The sequence below is a fragment of the Tetrao urogallus genome, assembly GCF_951394365.1.
Source record: "Tetrao urogallus genome assembly, chromosome: 3".
In the NCBI taxonomy this organism is placed as follows: domain Eukaryota; kingdom Metazoa; phylum Chordata; class Aves; order Galliformes; family Phasianidae; genus Tetrao; species Tetrao urogallus.
In genome coordinates, this window is record NC_136815.1 from 81,230,985 (window position 1) to 81,249,127 (window position 18,143).

General features: G+C 37.9%; 1 protein-coding gene across 1 annotated transcript in view; it reads left to right on the forward strand.

The window, feature by feature from the left end:
* Nucleotides 1-2,896: 2,896 nt before the first annotated feature.
* The window catches only part of FARS2 (phenylalanyl-tRNA synthetase 2, mitochondrial), a gene marked incomplete at both ends in the record, with an annotated part of 180,380 nt that continues 165,133 nt past the window's right edge, over nucleotides 2,897-18,143 (forward strand). The window contains 3 exons of the mRNA XM_079534035.1: nucleotides 2,897-3,502; nucleotides 11,460-11,619; nucleotides 17,582-17,713. Coding sequence (XP_079390161.1) covers nucleotides 2,897-3,502; nucleotides 11,460-11,619; nucleotides 17,582-17,713 — 898 coding nt within the window. The remainder of the gene's footprint in view (nucleotides 3,503-11,459; nucleotides 11,620-17,581; nucleotides 17,714-18,143) is intronic.

An 18,143-nucleotide genomic window follows, 5' to 3' on the forward strand; every position in this document is an offset into this window, starting at 1 on the left:
GGACAAGCCTGTGGCCTTTACCACACCCTCCTCAGAGGAGCTGGTTAGACAGTCAGGAATGTGGCAGTGGCAAGGTAAGGAACCAAGGGACAGGAGATGGTGGGCCTATCCATTGCATGTCCATCCACTTCAGTGCTTCAGGAAGCCCCAGGAGCTGTTTTCCAGAAATGTGCCTTGTCTCCCACCTGTGTAAAAGCCACTGTCACACCCTGAACTCATGACCCCTTTGGTGATCCTGATGGAGTACCGTGCCATCTTTAGGTCACAGATGTCAGTGGTGGTTGTTCAGTGTTTATTTCCTATTTCTGTATTTGTTGTCAGCTGCAGTACTGCTGCTGCTTAGCTGACCAGCAGTCTATGTTGTGGCATTCAGGACTTGTCAACATGCACAGAAATTACTTCCTTGTTACTTCCGACTAATAAACGTGGTGGAAATGAAGAAAGAAAAGAACATATTTTTCACACCTGCAGTTTGAAGTCTACTAGACATAATTGTCTATTCATTATAATGAGCAGAAATAATTAACTTAATTTAACATCGGTTATTTATTTTTACTAGAAAAATAAAAGGGACCTTTATTTTCTATTGTGGCTCTTCAGCCTGTTAAATATTTTGTTGGTGTCAGATTTTCTTGCTTTTTTCCCTTCCTTCTTTGTGACTTGTTTCTCCCCATAAATGTAATTTGTCATCAGTTGAGTTAAAAGAAGTTCAGTACTTATTTTTGTGCGTTGATCCTGGAAATGACTTGTACATTTCTGTGGTCAAAGAGGGAAGCAGAAGAGTGTGCCAGTGAGGAACTTCAGTGTTTGTGGCACTGTTGTGTGATTCTGCACCAGTTTTTCCTTTACTGTTGGTTGTTTTCAGTACTTGGACACTGGATGACTCTGTAACTCATTGAGAAATGTTGAGTTTGTCTTTTTTTTTTTTTTTTACTGTAGATTTTCTTTAGGTTAGGACAAGGGCAGACGGTAAGGCAGTTCAGGCATAAGTATAATGTTAGGATAATAACTCTGAAGTAACCTAATCCCTTCTCCTCCCCATGTATAATTGTGACAAGAATGTATCACATGATCTGAAAAATTAACACTTCAGAATTATCAGAGGCTGAATAGCAAATGAAAATGTTGAGAGTCTCCCTTAGAAGTCATGCATCTAAAAAAAAAAAAACCAACAAACAAATACCCCTTTTATTATTTTTTTTTCAAGCACTTGTTATGTTCTGGTTTTTTTTCCATAATGCTGTAATCCTGAGAAGATCTGTTTATGTGAACGTTAAACTTGTGATTCTCAAAGGAGTGGCATTTAGGAAAGAAGCAAACATCACGAGATTCATGGTGAAGTCATGAGAGTTCTTATATTACAGTTATGTGTAAGTTTTGAATTGAATTTTTTAGAGAAATAAATGTATGGGCAGATGGTGATATTTACTTAAGGGAAGCTGAATACATTATCTGACTAGAACTGGATATTTCAAGCAGCTGTTTGAAAATGAGAACTCGCTTTCCATGAAGGAGAACGTATGTTTGGGGAAAATGGAGCCTCTCTTTTCGAAACATAATGCTGTCCATCGCTTAGTCTGTGTCAGAGGGCTTTCTGTTGTGTGTGCGTGTGAATTGATCCATGGGAGAACCTTAACAGAAGTGGCCAAGAACTGAAGTGAGTTATCTTACCGTGCCATGACTGTCTAGCTTGTCTTTATTTGGACGTAGTGAATTACAATTGCTTCAGAAAATAAATCTGTAGAGATCATACAGACCAGAGGAATGGAAACTAGATATAAACAGAGCTGTTACCTGATTTTGACGGGCTGTGTATTCTAAAACATTCCCGTTCTAATCTATGTTTTTGGAGCTTAAGAGCATAAAAAACAGTCTTAGCTTGTGTGTTCTGTAATGCTATTGTAAAGATGAAAAGCTATCCCTTGACTATCATTGTTTATTCAATTCTTGTGTCCTTTCTTTCCCTGTTTCTTTAAGAAAACTTTCTCGGGAAATTCTTTGGCCCAGAAACCTGTGGCCCTGGAATCCCTGAGAAACAGATTAATTTGTTGTTTGGAGCAGGTGCCTTGCCCCTGTCACTTCTAATGCCTCTGTTTTCCCATTTTGCAATAAGCAGTTTGTAATGCTTAAGTATTTTACTGGAATCTCTGCCAATATTTGTGAAGCCCAACTATTGATCTTCAAGTGATTTTACATCTCAGAATGGGCTTACACGTTTTGTGTGCCTGAAGGCATTGCGATCCTCTTTGTTTACAGAATTATCTCTTCAAACACTGCGAAGCCATTCTTGTTTATGCATGAAGTGTAAAGAGAGCCTGTTTCTAAACAGAGTGGATGTGGAAAGATGGTACTTTGGTAGATAGACACGTATTATATCATTTCATTGACCTTCCTGATAACTATCAAGCCTTCATCCAGTACAGTGGTGTAAGCAATAAAAACAATACAATATGTTAATGCCAGGGCTTTTTTCATAAGCGTGTCTCTATCTACTGAACAGCGTTGCAACATTTCTGAGCTTCTCATGTTCGGTAGTCTGTTATTGCCTAATATTTTAACAGAATGAAAAAGAAACTTTTTAATGCAATGTTTCCTCATCTGTAAAGTGTTGTAGTGTTTGGAATGAGATTAAGACTAGGTCTAGTGTCATTAATGCTGATGCAGTGGTGCAAAAGACTGATAAATGAACAAGATATCCTACCTGAAATTTCATCATAAGGTTATTTCTCCTCCAAAGTCAAAACAGTAGTCTGTAATGGGAACTTCGTCATATTAATCAGACATTCGGATTTCACTTATCTGTGAGGTGCTAGCAGTTTCTGCAACGACTAGAGATACGAACTTTAATTTTGTTCTGATTTTTTTTCTTCTCTTTTAGGTTATAAGAGAGTTTGCAATGGCAATGCTCTGGAAATTCATGAGAGTAGCCAAGTATTCTAAAACGACGTTACCACCAAAAATAAAAGTAAGAGGAATTCCCACCCATTCAAGGCAGGCTGTACCTTCAGATTTTTCTGCCAGCGTACCCTGCTCAAATACTGTGGAACTGTTTGGTAAATCTTACCCTCAGGATGACTACAGCAATGTCACAGAGAAGATTCTTTCCAAAGTGGGGAAGAACTTGCATAACAAAAAGCATCACCCTTTGTGGCTGATCAAGGAGCAGGTGAAGGACCACTTTTACAAGCAATACACAGGACGCCGTGGGAATCCACTCTTTTCTGTCTATGATGGTCTTTCTCCAGTGGTTACAGTGCAGCAGAATTTTGATAAGTTACTTGTCCCACGGGACCATGTCAGCAGAAGAAAGGAGGATAACTATTACTTGAATCGCAGTCACATGTTAAGAGCACACACATCGGCTCACCAGTGGGACTTGATACACTCTGGTCTAGATGCCTTTCTGGCGGTGGGAGATGTTTATCGCCGTGATACAATTGACAGCACCCACTACCCAGTCTTTCATCAGATGGAAGGAGTTCGGCTCTTCTCCTGTCACGAGGTAGGAGTTCTTTAGTTGAACTGAAAGAGATTTGGGGTAAGTTGCCTGATCGTGTATTTGCTATGAGGAAAGTGCATGCACATAAACAAGTTACAGCACAGTTGATAAGAATCAAGTGATTGGTCATGTAGTAATACTTCTGATTTGGGAAAAATATAGGTGAAAAAGTGGAATTTGATAACAACTGTGTGAGCTTCCTCAGAAAAATATGGAAAGCCAGGATGATATTATTGAAAGCTAACAAAATAAAACAGTATCTGAAAGCAGAAAGCTTGCTCAGCTAACAATGTGCACATTTCAATTGTCGTTCTATCAAAAGTCCCTTCCAGTGAAGTCATTTCATCTCAGACTTTGTCGTATTAATACTTGAAGGACTTGTGGATGTGAGCTGTTGTAGCTATATCCAGAATGAAGTTTTTATTCTTCATTCTTTTTCTTTATTCTTATTCTTTTTTCTTTTAATAGCTCCAAGCTTCTGTAAATGAATTGCTTTTTTGTAATGAATTGTTCCGTCCTTTATTTGATCCTAAAACTGTTTTGAAGAATTCATCTATTGCAGCCAGCAGTTATAGGTTTGCAGTACATACACAGTAAACTAAAGGAGTCCAGAGACATGAGCTAAAGAGTGCTAGGTAGATGTCCAAGACTTCTAAGTTTGTGCATTTTATTGGCACAACTTTCATGTTCTGCAGATGCATGAATGTCATTAAGCATTCTGTGGTATCATTGATGAGTGCTGTATATAAGCCAGTTTGTTTTCCAAACAGTAATTGATTCATATAGTTTGTGTATGCTTGTAGCAATGCCAAATTCTCATTTATATAGCTAAAACCAGCTTATTCTAATACTGAGATGTTGACTGTTCTTAACGTGATTGCCAGTGGGTGACAGGAGCTTGGCAGGGAGGCCTGATGGGTTTGGATGCTTGAAGGAAAACTAGGGAAATCACAGTGCACTGCTTTTCTTGCTAGTGGGAAAGGTTCATGCTGTCTTCACTGGTGTTTCCCACCCCATGCCACCACTTCCTTTTGCGCCTTGAAAAACTTGCCTGTATCTGGAGATGCCCTGGGCACTGCATGATATTGAAAACTGCTTGTAACCACTTCTTTGGTCACTGGGAAATTGACATTTTGCAGTTTTATCCAAAATTTGTTTGCTGTTCTTTCTCATAGGCCTGCAAGGATATATATGATGGAAAAATGGATATGAAAATGCTGGGTTTTAAATATTTTATGTTCATGCTATGTTTTTCACTTCAGTAGGAATTCAGACATCCAGATTCTATCTGTTGCAAAATTGTAACATCTACACTCGGAATTTCTACAAATGTTGACATGGTTGATATAATTATTGAGATTATTGTGAAACAATGTGCTTCTTAAGAAACTCTGGCCCTCAGGAAAGAATATTTCTGCTTCTTGCACAAATTTAATAACAGGAATAATAGTAGGATTTAATAAGTGGGAAGAAATTTACAGAAACAGTCACTGACATTACCTAGTCAGTTAGTAATACAGGATGTATAACTATCTGATTCATTGCATTATAGATTGTTTCTCCTCTTTTTTTTTTTTTCCCCAAGAGAATGATTGAGATGTTATTGGAGAATGTTAGTAGTTGATGAATTCAAAGTTAACTGTGTGTTAGAAGTGGAGAATGTGTCTGTCTCTCAAGAGTGGAAGTCCTTCCTGCCAACTTTCTGAGAATAAAAAAAGAAGTGTGGCATGGAGCACAACGTGTACATTTTTTGTTTGTTGGGCAACAGGCATTAATTCTAAACTCTAGGATGATCTAAAGCATCCCTTTTGCTCCAGTTGCAGACAGAATAGTGGTAGAGCTTTGCAATATGTAAAACTTCTTACAGGCATCATCCCAAGAGCCTTCTGGAAAGAAATGAATGTGTAATTGTGAAATTTCACTGGAGACTGGTTCTGTGTTTTATATTCTTGTTGTCTGTTCAAAATAATGCAAAAATTTAAATAATTCTAAAGGGAACTGTCTGAGTGGAAAACAAACCAACTACGATTAAATGCGGGTAACACTACATGAGAGAAATATTATTCTATTTTTATATTCAGTTATTTATACTCATGTTTGAATTATAACGTACTGAACAGAAACACGTGAATGTCAGGACCTGCTTCCTTGATCTCAGTCTTCTCATTCATAACCACACTTGCAGTCTCTAGTGAGGAAATTTTCACAGTACTGAGGATAAGAAGATAGGCAGCTAGAGGAAAAAAACTGCTAGCTCCTAGCTGTAAGCCCTAGGTGAATTTCATTCTACGTGCTATGGTTGGTTTACTGCTCTACTTTGTACTTTTGATGTGCATACATGTATCATTCGTTTTTTCATCAATGGAAGCAACCACAGAATGGGGGAGGAATGGGAAAGAGAGAAGTGGTGAAAGAACTCAAAATCTAGAATGATTTTTGAGGAGTTTGAATTGAGAGGAATTTGCCATCTCATCTCAGATTGGGAATGACAAAAAAGGTCAGTTCATCCTAAACAGCTGAAATTTGAGGCAGGATAAGGAAGATGTAGAAGCATCTCTTCTTTTCAAGTTCTGTAGTCAGGATTGGGTTAAAAACTTCTGCCCTTTGAAACTTCTGGTATAACTCTTATTGGTATTGAAGTGAAAATCAACACCAAGGCCAGGTCTGTATTTATCCTCTGGAAGGGCACATAGATTTTTCTCCTTTGATGGTATACAACTTGTTTTTAAAAATCCTTTGGATTGACAATATTGGTACTTCTGCAGATTTGACTTGTTGGAATTTCCTCCATGGAACTGAAATGAAATGATTTCTGTGCTGTGCAGTGGTCTTAGGTGCAATTCTTTACTTACACAGTTTATGGAAAGGAAGAAAAAACCTCAACTAAATTACACTTCACGCATATTCACCACCAGAGGGAGCCAATATAAACCCAATGGCAGCCACAAAACATGCAACTGAGAACAAGTATTGTTTACACGTTGGAAGAGACTTTATAAGGTATTTTATAGTCTGTATTGAATTATACATAAATTTTCATGGGAACAGATGTGAAAACTTAAGAATTGCTATTCTAATTTACTAAGTTCATTCCAATGGAGGCCAATATCAGATTGTTCAGATGGGAAAATAATGTTCTCATTAGTTTCTCTGATCATGCTAGCATCTGAAAACTATCAGTAGGGAAACTAGGAAAAAGAAGTGTGGATATATATTTATTCTTTATTGAAATTTTGCTATTTCCTCCAAAAACATTTTTTGTTAAGGCGCGTGTAATCAGTGAACATACAAATGTTATAATTAAGAAATATCCAGGAAAGTTAGGCTAAGTAGGATCATTGCAACCGGAAGATGATAAATGGAACATGCTTACCAATGTTGTAGGCTCACAATATTCTCCACAAAGAGAGATGCTTTGGAGTAGGTGTGAATAGCTGATCAAAGTACATCTTTTGACAAGATGTACTTTGTCTTTTTTCTTTGTCTTTTATTTGCTTGCTTGCTTGTTTGTTTGTTTAGTTCATTATTTAATCACTGCTTGCCATGCCAGGTTTTGCTTTTCACTGACAAGACTGACATGACAGTATCTTTTGGTTTGTCTTTTCTGTAGTGTTACTGCAGCTCTGGACACTGCGTTTCTGCTGTGGCGTTTCATCAAATGAAACCTGCCCTTTTTTTTTTTTCTCCTCACACGCAAAGGAATTCAAATAAATTTACTGTGTTCCAGGGATCAATCCAGTACATAGAGATTTGGACAGTGCTTCTCAGTGAATCAGCTGGCAAGGGCTAAGGACTGTGTGAGGAGTTGGTAACCATTGCCACATGGCAGGGACTTGGGTTGGTGTGTTAGTCTCTTTGAGGAAGGCCATTTGCTTCCCATTGTGTAATAGAATTTGTGAATCGGAGGGAATTTTACATTTCCTGGCTTCTTTGAGATGATGCTGTTATAAGGTGGAGTTCCATTCATCTCTTCAATAGGTGACAAAATTCACGTCAGGATGGGCATTTCCAAGGTGTGTCCCTGCATGAATCCATGCTTGTGACAATTCCTGGTGCAAGTATTGTGTGCCAGCAGTTGCTGGGCCCCATATCTTAAACACATCCAGACGTGGGTACTCGGGAGGGTTGCATGCATCGGCTTATGGAGCTGGGAGTCTCACTGAAACATATCACATAACTGGAGGACTGAAAACTGAAGGATCCTGAAATTAAGGAGGCCGCTCTGCAGGCTTGTTGCTCGAAGTGATTTTTCAGTATTCTCTCCCCAAATCAGTGCTTGGTTTGTTGCAAAGAGTATCCTATTGTGCACCTGTGGCCTGTATCTCTCTTTGACACAGGAAGCTATCTATCTGGATTGGGGTGCAGATTTATGCATTTCATCGTATCGGAGACTGATTGGAGCTGGCAATAAGTTTTCTTTTTGATGTAGTATCTTCAGATGGCATCATCTTCATCGTTCCTAATCCTTCAGCTGAATGTTACAGCACATTAAAGATGTTGTGGTAATGGTTTGCTATTCTGAAGTGGATTTAGAGTGCAGCCATTTGCTTATTTGTAGAGATATTCATCAGGACCAGAGAGTCATATTTTATTAGGTTTGGCAAGGAGGACTGTTGCCACATGCAGATCCTCATGTCATCAATGCAGCTTTGTTCATAGAGGTAAGTATGTGAGCATGATGCATTCATTATCTTAATACTGGAGCATGCATGGCTGGTAGGAGTAATAAACAACTTCATTGTTTAAAGCCAAAGTGTAGTCACCAACCTTCTGGATCTGAAACCTAATGTAAGTGCCAGCTTCCTGTAAGGAGGAAATTATTCTTTTCCTGAACCCTAAATGTACAGATAGTGAAGTGGTGTGAGATTTGAAGGCTGCTGAGTGACTGGAGAAATGCTTTGGGTCTTTGGGTCTTTGTTGAAATCATACGTGTGACTTCTGTACTCCATGCCATGCTGAGAAATACAGTAAAGTACTTACAAAGGAGCATAGCTTCATTTTTCTTTGTTCCAGGCTCTACATGTTACTAAATTTTATTTTATTCTTATTATGAGCTGTCCTGGCGTGAGTAAGAACAAAGTTCATGCCAGATGGTAAGGTCACTTTGATTCTTTTGTGCTGCCTTCTTTGTAATGCAGCATCAGTCAGATATGGTGATAAACTACTGGTAACTGTTATTATTCTATGCTATTATTATCCTATATCTATTATACTGCTAACTATTTTTTTTTCTCTTTTTTTTTTTTTTTTTTTTTTTTACTTCTGCATGAAGACACAATACTCATTTTTTGAGCAAGAAAGAACTTGTCCTTGCAATAGACAGAAAGAAACATAGGTACTTACTGGATGTTTACATGAAAGTTCTCTTCTGGTAGTGATATTAACTGATCATATTGAATTCAGTAGAATACTGTATTTCCTGTGGAATAAATGTATGTGAAGTAGTGAAATCTTCAATGTGCCTTTCTTTTTCCCCCCAATATTAATAGATTTTTTTTTCCATTTGTGGAAAACTTGGGAAGAACTGCCATCCAAAAGGAGCAGTTGTACATAATCATTTGTTTAAACTTTGACCTTCCTGGCTTTATGCATATAGAAACATAGGAGTGTGATATAACGGTGAAACTGGTCTACCAGGTTTAAACTGTGTGTCTTGACGTAGTGATATCTGTGAATGGAATAAATAGTAAAACAGCCATAAAGTGTCTTTCTTTCCTCAATATCACTCTGTCAACTTGAGGAATTGATAGAGCCTTTATGGACAGCTGCAGTGAGGCCTGGCACCTGGCTGGAAGGTGGCCTTTTGTTACTGCAACCCATAGGTGTCCAGCTCCACAAGGGCTGTGCTTCCATAGCCTGTGGGACCCGACATGGTTTGATACTGGTGCCCCAAGTACCCCTGCCCCTATCTATGCGCCAGGACATCTCTCCATGCAGCATTTAATTATTGAGCTAACTTTGCAACTTCTAACATCCCGTAGTTTCCTCTGTTCTCCAGAGTTTATTGAGGATAGTCTCTTTAATTCATATGAAAAAAAGAAAAAAGCTGCCTATAGTTTGCAGCTCAGAGCAGGAGCCCAACATGACCATGCCAAATGGCCACAAGGGAGCCAGTTTCTTTCCATTGGCTACTACAGAAGCTTACGACAAATCCATTACTTATTTGTGGGGCTATGACAGACTTTTGAGAATAACTTCTGGTGTTCAAAGCCAGATGGTTGACGGTCAGTCTGCCTTGCTGATAGTAACTTAATTGTAGGGTAGGTGTCATTTGCATCTTCCAGACTGTGTAGAAGTAGTGCCAGTATGGAGGAAGAGGCCTTAATCTTTCAGGTGAGCACTTGAATAGAGTGTTCCATTTAACAGCCTAATGCCTAGTTTTGTCAGGCTGTGGCCTTTTGATTAGTAAAGACATTATTGTTAGACTGGTGACTAATTGTTTCAGTATGTATTTCTCTGTTTGCTTCATAATTTGCATTTTTCTGCAGTGCGCTAAGGAGATTAAATTGAAAGTGTTTTCTCAATCTGCCAGTCGATTCTCCTGACTAGCAGTACAAAACTAAATGCTGCTGATGGGTTGTGTTTATTTTTTTTTTTTTTAATCCCTGTATCCATTTGGCTGCTAGTTTCTGTACTGTGCTCAAGCTCCTTCTGCATGCGTTGTGTGTGTAAAATGTACTGTAAATTAGTCATTTAATTGCGGCCAGCATTTGTAAACTACTAGAGGTTCGTTTGTACTTTTTATAAGCATTTCATGCACTGAAGAAGTCAAGCTGCAACTAAAACTTCTGTGCACATCCATGGATTGTTAAGATGCAGTTCATGGCAACTCTTGAATAAGAGCTAGTTATGCTTGCAGGTGCAATGTGCAGAAAATATCAATATGTGTATTCTGTGTTATTTTTTTTTCCTTTCTATGTGTGATAGATTTAATGTGGAAGGTGGATGAGGAGGGGTAGAAAAGGACACTGGAAGCACTTTCACAATTAGATTTCCCTACTCTCCAGAATTAAGAGCTATGTAGCTGTAAGGATTTCCAACAAAATCCTCTGCTATGTAGAACTGTCTGCTTGTCTCAATGAGACACAGAATGTCTGAGGATGTGACTTAGTGAGAGTGTTTTACTGGTCTCTTTGAGAGCATTTAGAATGACCAGTGTGTATCTGGCTGGGACTTCCTGTACAGAAATGTATGAAGTTGTACAGGAAATCAGAAGTCTTCATCTTGCAGCAGATGTAGTGGGGAGCAGCCTCTGCATGAAGGACAAGTTGGTCCATCTCCAATAAGGAGGATCACCTGCCCATGTGCTTTGTAATTTGGAAACCTCAGAGCAAAACCACGAATCCTTCAGTTCCCTGTCAGCAAAATTCCTGCATGACAGGTGCCGTATGTGGGAAAATGCAGGAAGATGGTAGTCCTTCTACAAATAAACTGTACTGAAGGGTAATCAAATATTGGCAGCTTCTGGTCCCATTAAACTATAAATATGTTTTTGGAAGTTAGTTTGATTACAACTTCTATAAAAGACGATTTTTTGGGGGGGGGGGGGGGGATTGAAAGGAAGGGAAGTATTTATTTTAGGTCAGTAATTTAATTTTTAAAAACGTTGGAAGTTCTGATTAATGCCATTGCATATTGTAGTTGCTGGGTTAAATTTAACATATACTATACAGTATGCTTTGTTTTGCATGATAACTTTTCTATTTCCTTTATCAATTATTTTTTTTCTGTAGCTAATCATATTCTTGCAATAAAAGAAATCTTACTTGAATATTTCTGTTCCTGTGATAATTATGTGTCAGAGTGTTTAGTGAACAGAGTTTGTGTAAAATCATTCTTTACATTTGTTTTCCATGGTGCAGGCTTGGCAGGTAAGATTCCCCTTAAATCAGTAAAACTTCATTTTCTCTTTTTGTTTTGAGAGGTCATTGATGCCAAACTCTATTGTGTTTTTTTCTAGTTATTCTCCAGTATTAAAGATGGTGAAAGTTTCCAGTTGTTTGAGCAAGGGCATCGCACTGCGCACAAACAAGAATGTCACACCATGGAGGCAGTGAGGCTGGTGGAGTTCAATCTGAAACAAGTGCTCACAAAGCTCATGACTCACATCTTTGGTGATGGTAGGTTCTTTGCACTTTTTTTCCTGCTCTTCTGATATCTATAGACGGCCATACTTTCCATAGAGATTTTGCTGTATAATGAAAACAAGAGACCTAGGGGTGATGTTGACATTCTGAAACAGCCATGTGTCTTAATGATAGCACAGTAGTAATTTTATGAGGCTTCATTCATATTTATGTTTTCATCTAACGTTTTATCAGAGTTTCATCAATGAGTGTTTTAATGTCTGAGTATCTGGATATCGATTGGCCTTTCAGCTGTAGTCTGTATTTTACATGGACTTCAGTACTTTTATACGTGTAACTTATAAAACTACTGAACACAGCCCAACAGACCATGCATACCCATCTCTTAGCTTTCCTAAAGACTGACACACACAAAACTGTGAGCCAAGTGTTAGTGAAGAGGTTTTAGTTAGTTAGTTTTGCTTATGCCAGTGAGTCAAGAACATAACGAGTGTGAGAACAGGTAGGGACACAACTGATCCATCTACAAGCTCTCACGTGACAGCAAGGAGCTTGACAGGAGACATATGTATGTGTACGTGCTGCCTTGTTATGGAAATGCTGTCAGCTGAAAAATAATTGTTCGGTACTAAGCATAGACTGAGGAAGGGTAATGAATTTCAGGGTGTAAGAATGAAATATCCTCTCCTCAGAAATACCTGCTTTTGGTTTCAGTAGCTGCTGAATTTATGAATGGCATGAGTTAAAATTGCTGCCCAAATGCTATTTCCTGGCAAAGAGGCTGCTCTTCTAAACTGATTCATTTTTCTGTTGAAGAAATAGTGAATAGTATTAGAATGCATGGAGAACGCTGGCTGCTTTCAAAGCTCTTTTAAGATGCCCACTGAATTTAGAGCAGTAGTTCCAAGAGTAGATTGATGATGGTAGCAAGTCTTGTCTATGACTCTTTGAATATTCTTCTGATATCCTAAAGTATAGCTTACAGCAAGGGAGACTTCTACCAGTTTTGTTTAATCCCACCTGCACATAATTGTTTTAGGTTCCCAAGATCAGTTTTCCTTGTAGTTATATTTTGCTTAGCAGCAGCCTTTTGATGCATACCAAAATTAGGATTAAAGTGAGTAATAGGAAGAACTGTATTTTCAGATGAACCTCAGATGCTGAAGATGTTGTTGAAGTGGCAATTTTTAGGTTTTATTAGTGATATCTGAAACTGTAGTGATATCCTGCTCTGGCTGTTGACAGATGCTGCACTTTAAGCATTATGTCTGTTGGTTATTACTTATTTGTCTACCATCCACATAATAGCTAGAAATACATTAAAAACAAATGATTGTGGATTTAGAGTCTGAAAGTAGGTGCCTTCATGCACACAATAGTTTTCTGCAGACACAAAAGCAAGACATATAGATAGTGATTGAAATATGATTATGTCTCTTTTTTCCCCTCATCTGTGTACATGTGAAGCTCTCTCTCCTTCACTTTCTTGATTTTCTGAGCCATCAATAAGAACAGGACAGTAATACTCAAAGAAGCAAGCTTCATGCTAGGCACAAGACATACAAGATAGGTTCAGTGCAAGTGGCCTGAGACACACATAATTAAAGTTATCTTTTGATAGCTGTCTTTAAATTTTCATTTTTTTACTTTACAGAATATTTTTAATTTTGCCTCATCGCTCTCTGATACATCCCATAATGTCCCATTAACATATATATGTTTAATTTGTGTGACTGGGCCCTATCTCTACCCCCTTAGTTTTTCAGTTTCTTTGTAACTGCTTCTTGGTGTAGAGGTTTGGAGGCTAACTTTACCTGTGAAGACCAAAGTAAAAAGTGTAGAGTATCACAGCCTTTTCTTCTTGTATTTCTGTTTGTTATTGACTGAAATACAGATGCTTCCTTGTTATTCTTGACATCCCAAGCCAGTTGGAGCTCCAGATGGGCTTTTGCCTTCCTAGCAGCATCTGTGTGTTCCCAGGCAATATTGGTTTACCTTTTCTGGAAGTCTCTTCTCTTTTCCATCTCTCATATACTACTTCTTTGCATTTGGATGCGCTATATACCTTACTGTTTAACCAAGCTGTTTTAATATTTCACCATCTTTTTTTATTTTTTATTTTTATATTCTTTTTTTGCTCCTTGATCTCTTCTTGACCATTAAGATCTTAAAGTTTGTGATTTTACTGTCACTGTAGTCAAGGCTGCTTTTGACAATGGTGTCTCCAAATAAGCCTCCCTTATTTATAGGCAGTAAGGTCCAGGTTCCGTTCCAATTATTAACTAAAGGTGTGTCTTATTATATTCCTCAAGTATACTAGTTTTTGAGTACCCATTTCCAAACCAGTTCTCTTGCTGTTTTTGCTTAAACTTTTGCTCTTTAGCAGTTTGGTATTCTTTTCAGTGTTTGCTGTGAATTCCATGTGTATTGGAATGAACAAGTGTAACTAGCAAGCTGTTGCTCTCATTTTTATCATATTAGGGAAGTTTCTGTGTTTCCAAGAAATTGTTCGGTCATAAGGAGAGAGCAAATCCCCATTAAAATTTAAACAAAGAAACAAACAAAAATAATCCAGGGAGTTGATAAGTGGTTCTCAGATGTCCATCCAATTTCTGTGAAAAGAACAGCCTTTATGAGTGTTGCTTTTATCCTGCTGGGTGGGATAAGGCAAATTGAGAAGTGGAGGTTGTGGAGAGCAGATCCTTCTGTAGTGAAGGTCAGTTGCCTGGCCAAGTTCAGTTGTGAAGTGATTTGAGTTCAAAGTTGATCATACTGATTTCTGGGTGTTCAACCAACATATAGACCCTAAACATGTTGAAATCGTCTTGTAGTATTTTATTAGATTTTCCTCACTGAAGTTTTCTTTCTCCTGTGGTTTATTATTTTCTTCTTTATGTAACAAATTCCTAGGTATCTGTAACAGAAGGTTGAATGGATAAGTAATGTCATATTTTGATGAACAGTTCTGTCATTTTTAGCTCTCACGAAGCAGCCACCAAATGTCATTTAAGTCTAATGCTCTGCTCGTCTCTTGCACTCTGTTGCACTGATATCTCTGTAGCTTGCATTGACATCTGTGAATGCAAAGAGTTGTGAAAAGAAATTATTGATGACGTAATGGTCTGGCTGATGACTTTTGAAAAACATGAGCTAACATAAGTTTGTGAGCAGCCAGCTCCTCTTTGCTATGGGAAAATATTACACTATGCAGTGGCAATACCCTGCTTTTGTGGGTTGGTTGTTCTCTTTTTTAGTGCCTTTGGTTAAGACTTTTTCACTAGGAGACTCAATTAGGCTAGCACTAACAGATACTTTCTTAGTTTAATAATAACCATTAGTTGTAAGTGCAAGCCAGGACTAATTTTTTACTTACTACTCATCAATTACAGTAACTATTCATTTTTTCCTTCCTCACTGGCGATGCAGCACTTAGATTGCTAACAGATACGTGCGCACTGGAAGGAGTCCCATGGACAGCGTGGGGCTGTGAACTAAGTTAATGTAGGTCTATCTTTGAACTGATTAAACTGATGAGTATTTATCTAGTGATTGGAATCTGGTTAGATTCCGTATTGTACCTGTTTAAATATCCCTCTGGGTTTGTAAGTCAGATATGCATCTCCTGGCCTCCTAAAATGTTTACTAAAGATCATTTTTTCTAAGATAGCCATTATCTTTATATGAAGAAATAAATCAGGGCTTATCAAGTAAATTATCTAGTACTACAGAAAGCCTAATCTTTGTAATCCTTTATAAGCTTTTAGTGTTTTAATTTGCTGAGTGCAAGCAATGTCCTGTATTCCTTGGGAATATGTTGAACAGCAAGGCAATATTTTGTGTCTAAATAATAAATGTAACCATTTATTCTGTGATGCTCTGTGGAGAGGCTCAGTGTTAGTGGTGAGCCCTCTGCTCTTCAGGAAAGTCTTCCAGAGCCAGGACTCTCAAAGAAGACTGTAGGAAAAAAAAAAAAAAAAAAAAAAAAGGAGGTATTACCAGCTGTCCTGGCTAATATATGGATAAAATTATTGTATCATATGGGGCTTCACTGTTAATTTAGAGAGCAAAATGAAGGTGAGAGCTGTTTGTTCCTTTGAATTTGTTTTGCCATATTCAGTTTGTTTTTTCTTTTTTGCTTACTTACATTGAAAACAAATGTCCCTTAAGAAAAGTACTTATCTGCCTTAATACTCAAAATAAACTTTTGTTTAAAATTAATTTTAATTAAAAATAAAGAGCAGAGAAATGCTTTTTTTTTTTTTCTCCTGAGCTTCATTTTGAAGTAATTAGATTTAAAAAAAAAAAACTGCACTCCGAATGCTGTTTCTGAATATCAAACTATTTAAATATTCAATGTAATTCTTGCTGCAGTTGCAAATTTTGCGAATTAAATGGAAATATTTTGTGTCCGGTGCTTTACAGTGAATGATGGCTTCTACAGTCCCAGGGTTACAAGCATTTGTATAAAGTTAGGAAAGTTTAAAACATGTTTTCCATGTATGATATGGTTGTATATGCTTCAGTTTACATCTGTGCAACGTTTTCATTGTTACACGGACATAAAAAGCAGTGAAGTGGTGGCTGTAAGTCACAGTGCAATTATGAATGGTACAATTGCTAATATTTTCAATTTTCTGAATTCTGCGTGTAAAATTATCAAAGAAGATTCAAATAAATCTGAATCCTGATGTTGTTTTTTAGGACAGGAAAGAAAATTTGGAAGTCTTACTGTATTTATTCTTCCAAATGTGTTCTGCCTCTCCATTTGGAAGTTCATTACCTCTAGAAAAACACTTTGTGACTGTCACTTTAGGCTGCACATACCTGCTTTTCTTGTAACTGTTTCTGTAGACCAATTTACCATTTTGGAAATGATCAAAGAAAATCTAATTCTTGAGGCTACAGCACATGTTTTAATTTGGAAAAATTCTCTAAGTAAATCATGCAATTGCACGTTTTAAGTTCCTTATATGAAACAGATCCAAAAAAAGCCCCTCAGACCAAACTGTGGTGCTAATATTTGCTTTCACCCGAAGAACCTCGTCTCTGCCCCTTGTTTTAAAGAGTGGCCTGTATAATTGTCAACAACTCTTACACTGATTGGGATTTGGCTTAATTGAAGAGAGGGATGATCTTGGGGTTAAGGCATTACCTGGAAAATGAGCAGTTCAGTTATCTTCCAGTTTTTTGTCTCTTGTTTCTGAGATCTGTTTTTCCTTGTACTTAATGGCTAAAGAAAATTGTTCAGGGTAAGAATGCTCCATAAACGATTATAAGAACTAAAACCCATCAGTTATAATAAGAGCTTTGACAACAGCCCTGTGTTTGGCAGAATTGCCCTTTTCTGGCTCCACTGCTCTGCGATATCAGGTGATTCTCATCCCTGCTCAGTGGGACTTCAGATGTATGGGGAGCTCCTGCACTTCACCAAGTTTAAGGCTCCTGGGATCTCCTCAGGTCTGGAGTTCTCTGCCTGTGTTTGCATAGAGCATACCTTAATAATACTGTAAATGTGTGTCTGTGCATTGATCTGTTTTTAATTTTCGTATTTAAACATATGCAGAAAGAATAACTATGTATTTTAAGTAGTGTCTGATGAAAAAAATTTCTTGCCTCGCCAATGTAAGACTTGAGCACCTTCTCCTCACAGAAAAAATTACATGCTGGTACAGAGAACAACAAAATCACTGACTTTCCAAAGATTTTGGCTCATTTTCATTCTATGCCAGGTGGTTGCCAGAGTTTGACAAATGATTGATTTGGTTTCAAAGGATGCTTGAATTGCACAAAGTGTTTTTCATATTAGGAAAGACGTGGTCATTTTTTTCCCCACAAGTTTTATCACCTTGCACAAGTGTTGTAAATTCGTTTGTTTGCTAATTTTTTTCTCTGGATTGCTGTAATTGGTGTCATTAGTTGAAGCGTGAGTTTTACGGGTAATTGGAGGGATGGCCTTTTATGCATACACCTTTTATTTTTTTTAAACCTGCTACAGGACTGCAAGTCAGATGGGTAGACTGCTACTTCCCATTTACTCACCCTTCCTTTGAGATGGAGATCAACTTCCAAGGAGAATGGCTGGAGGTCCTGGGCTGTGGCGTCATGGAACAACAGCTGGTTAACTCAGGTACTGAAACTCCTTTAATTTCTTGACATCTCTATTAGCAAACACTTCCAGTGCAATCAGTTTCACAGCCTGAAATGCCCCCTTCTCTCCCGGTGAGTGCAGGCATCTCTGTTAGCAGCTGCCACAAATAGTCCTCAGGTGGAACGCAGAGCTTGCATGCTGTGATTTGAGCATTACCTCTGAGTGCGTGAGCCCGAGCCTGCAAACAGAGAGCTTGGCTTTTGCTTTGTGCAAGAAGGAGACAGATGGATCTTGGCTTTAAAAGAGAAACTGATGAATTGGGGTGTGCATTTTTCCTTCTTCCAAGGGGAGTCATGTGTATGCACAGTGAAGATTTTAGTTTTATAATCAAATAACATCCCCTAGTATTTAGAATATGAGAGTGCTCCTGTATCTCTAATGTGTAGAAAGAGAAAAGTGACTTCTTTCA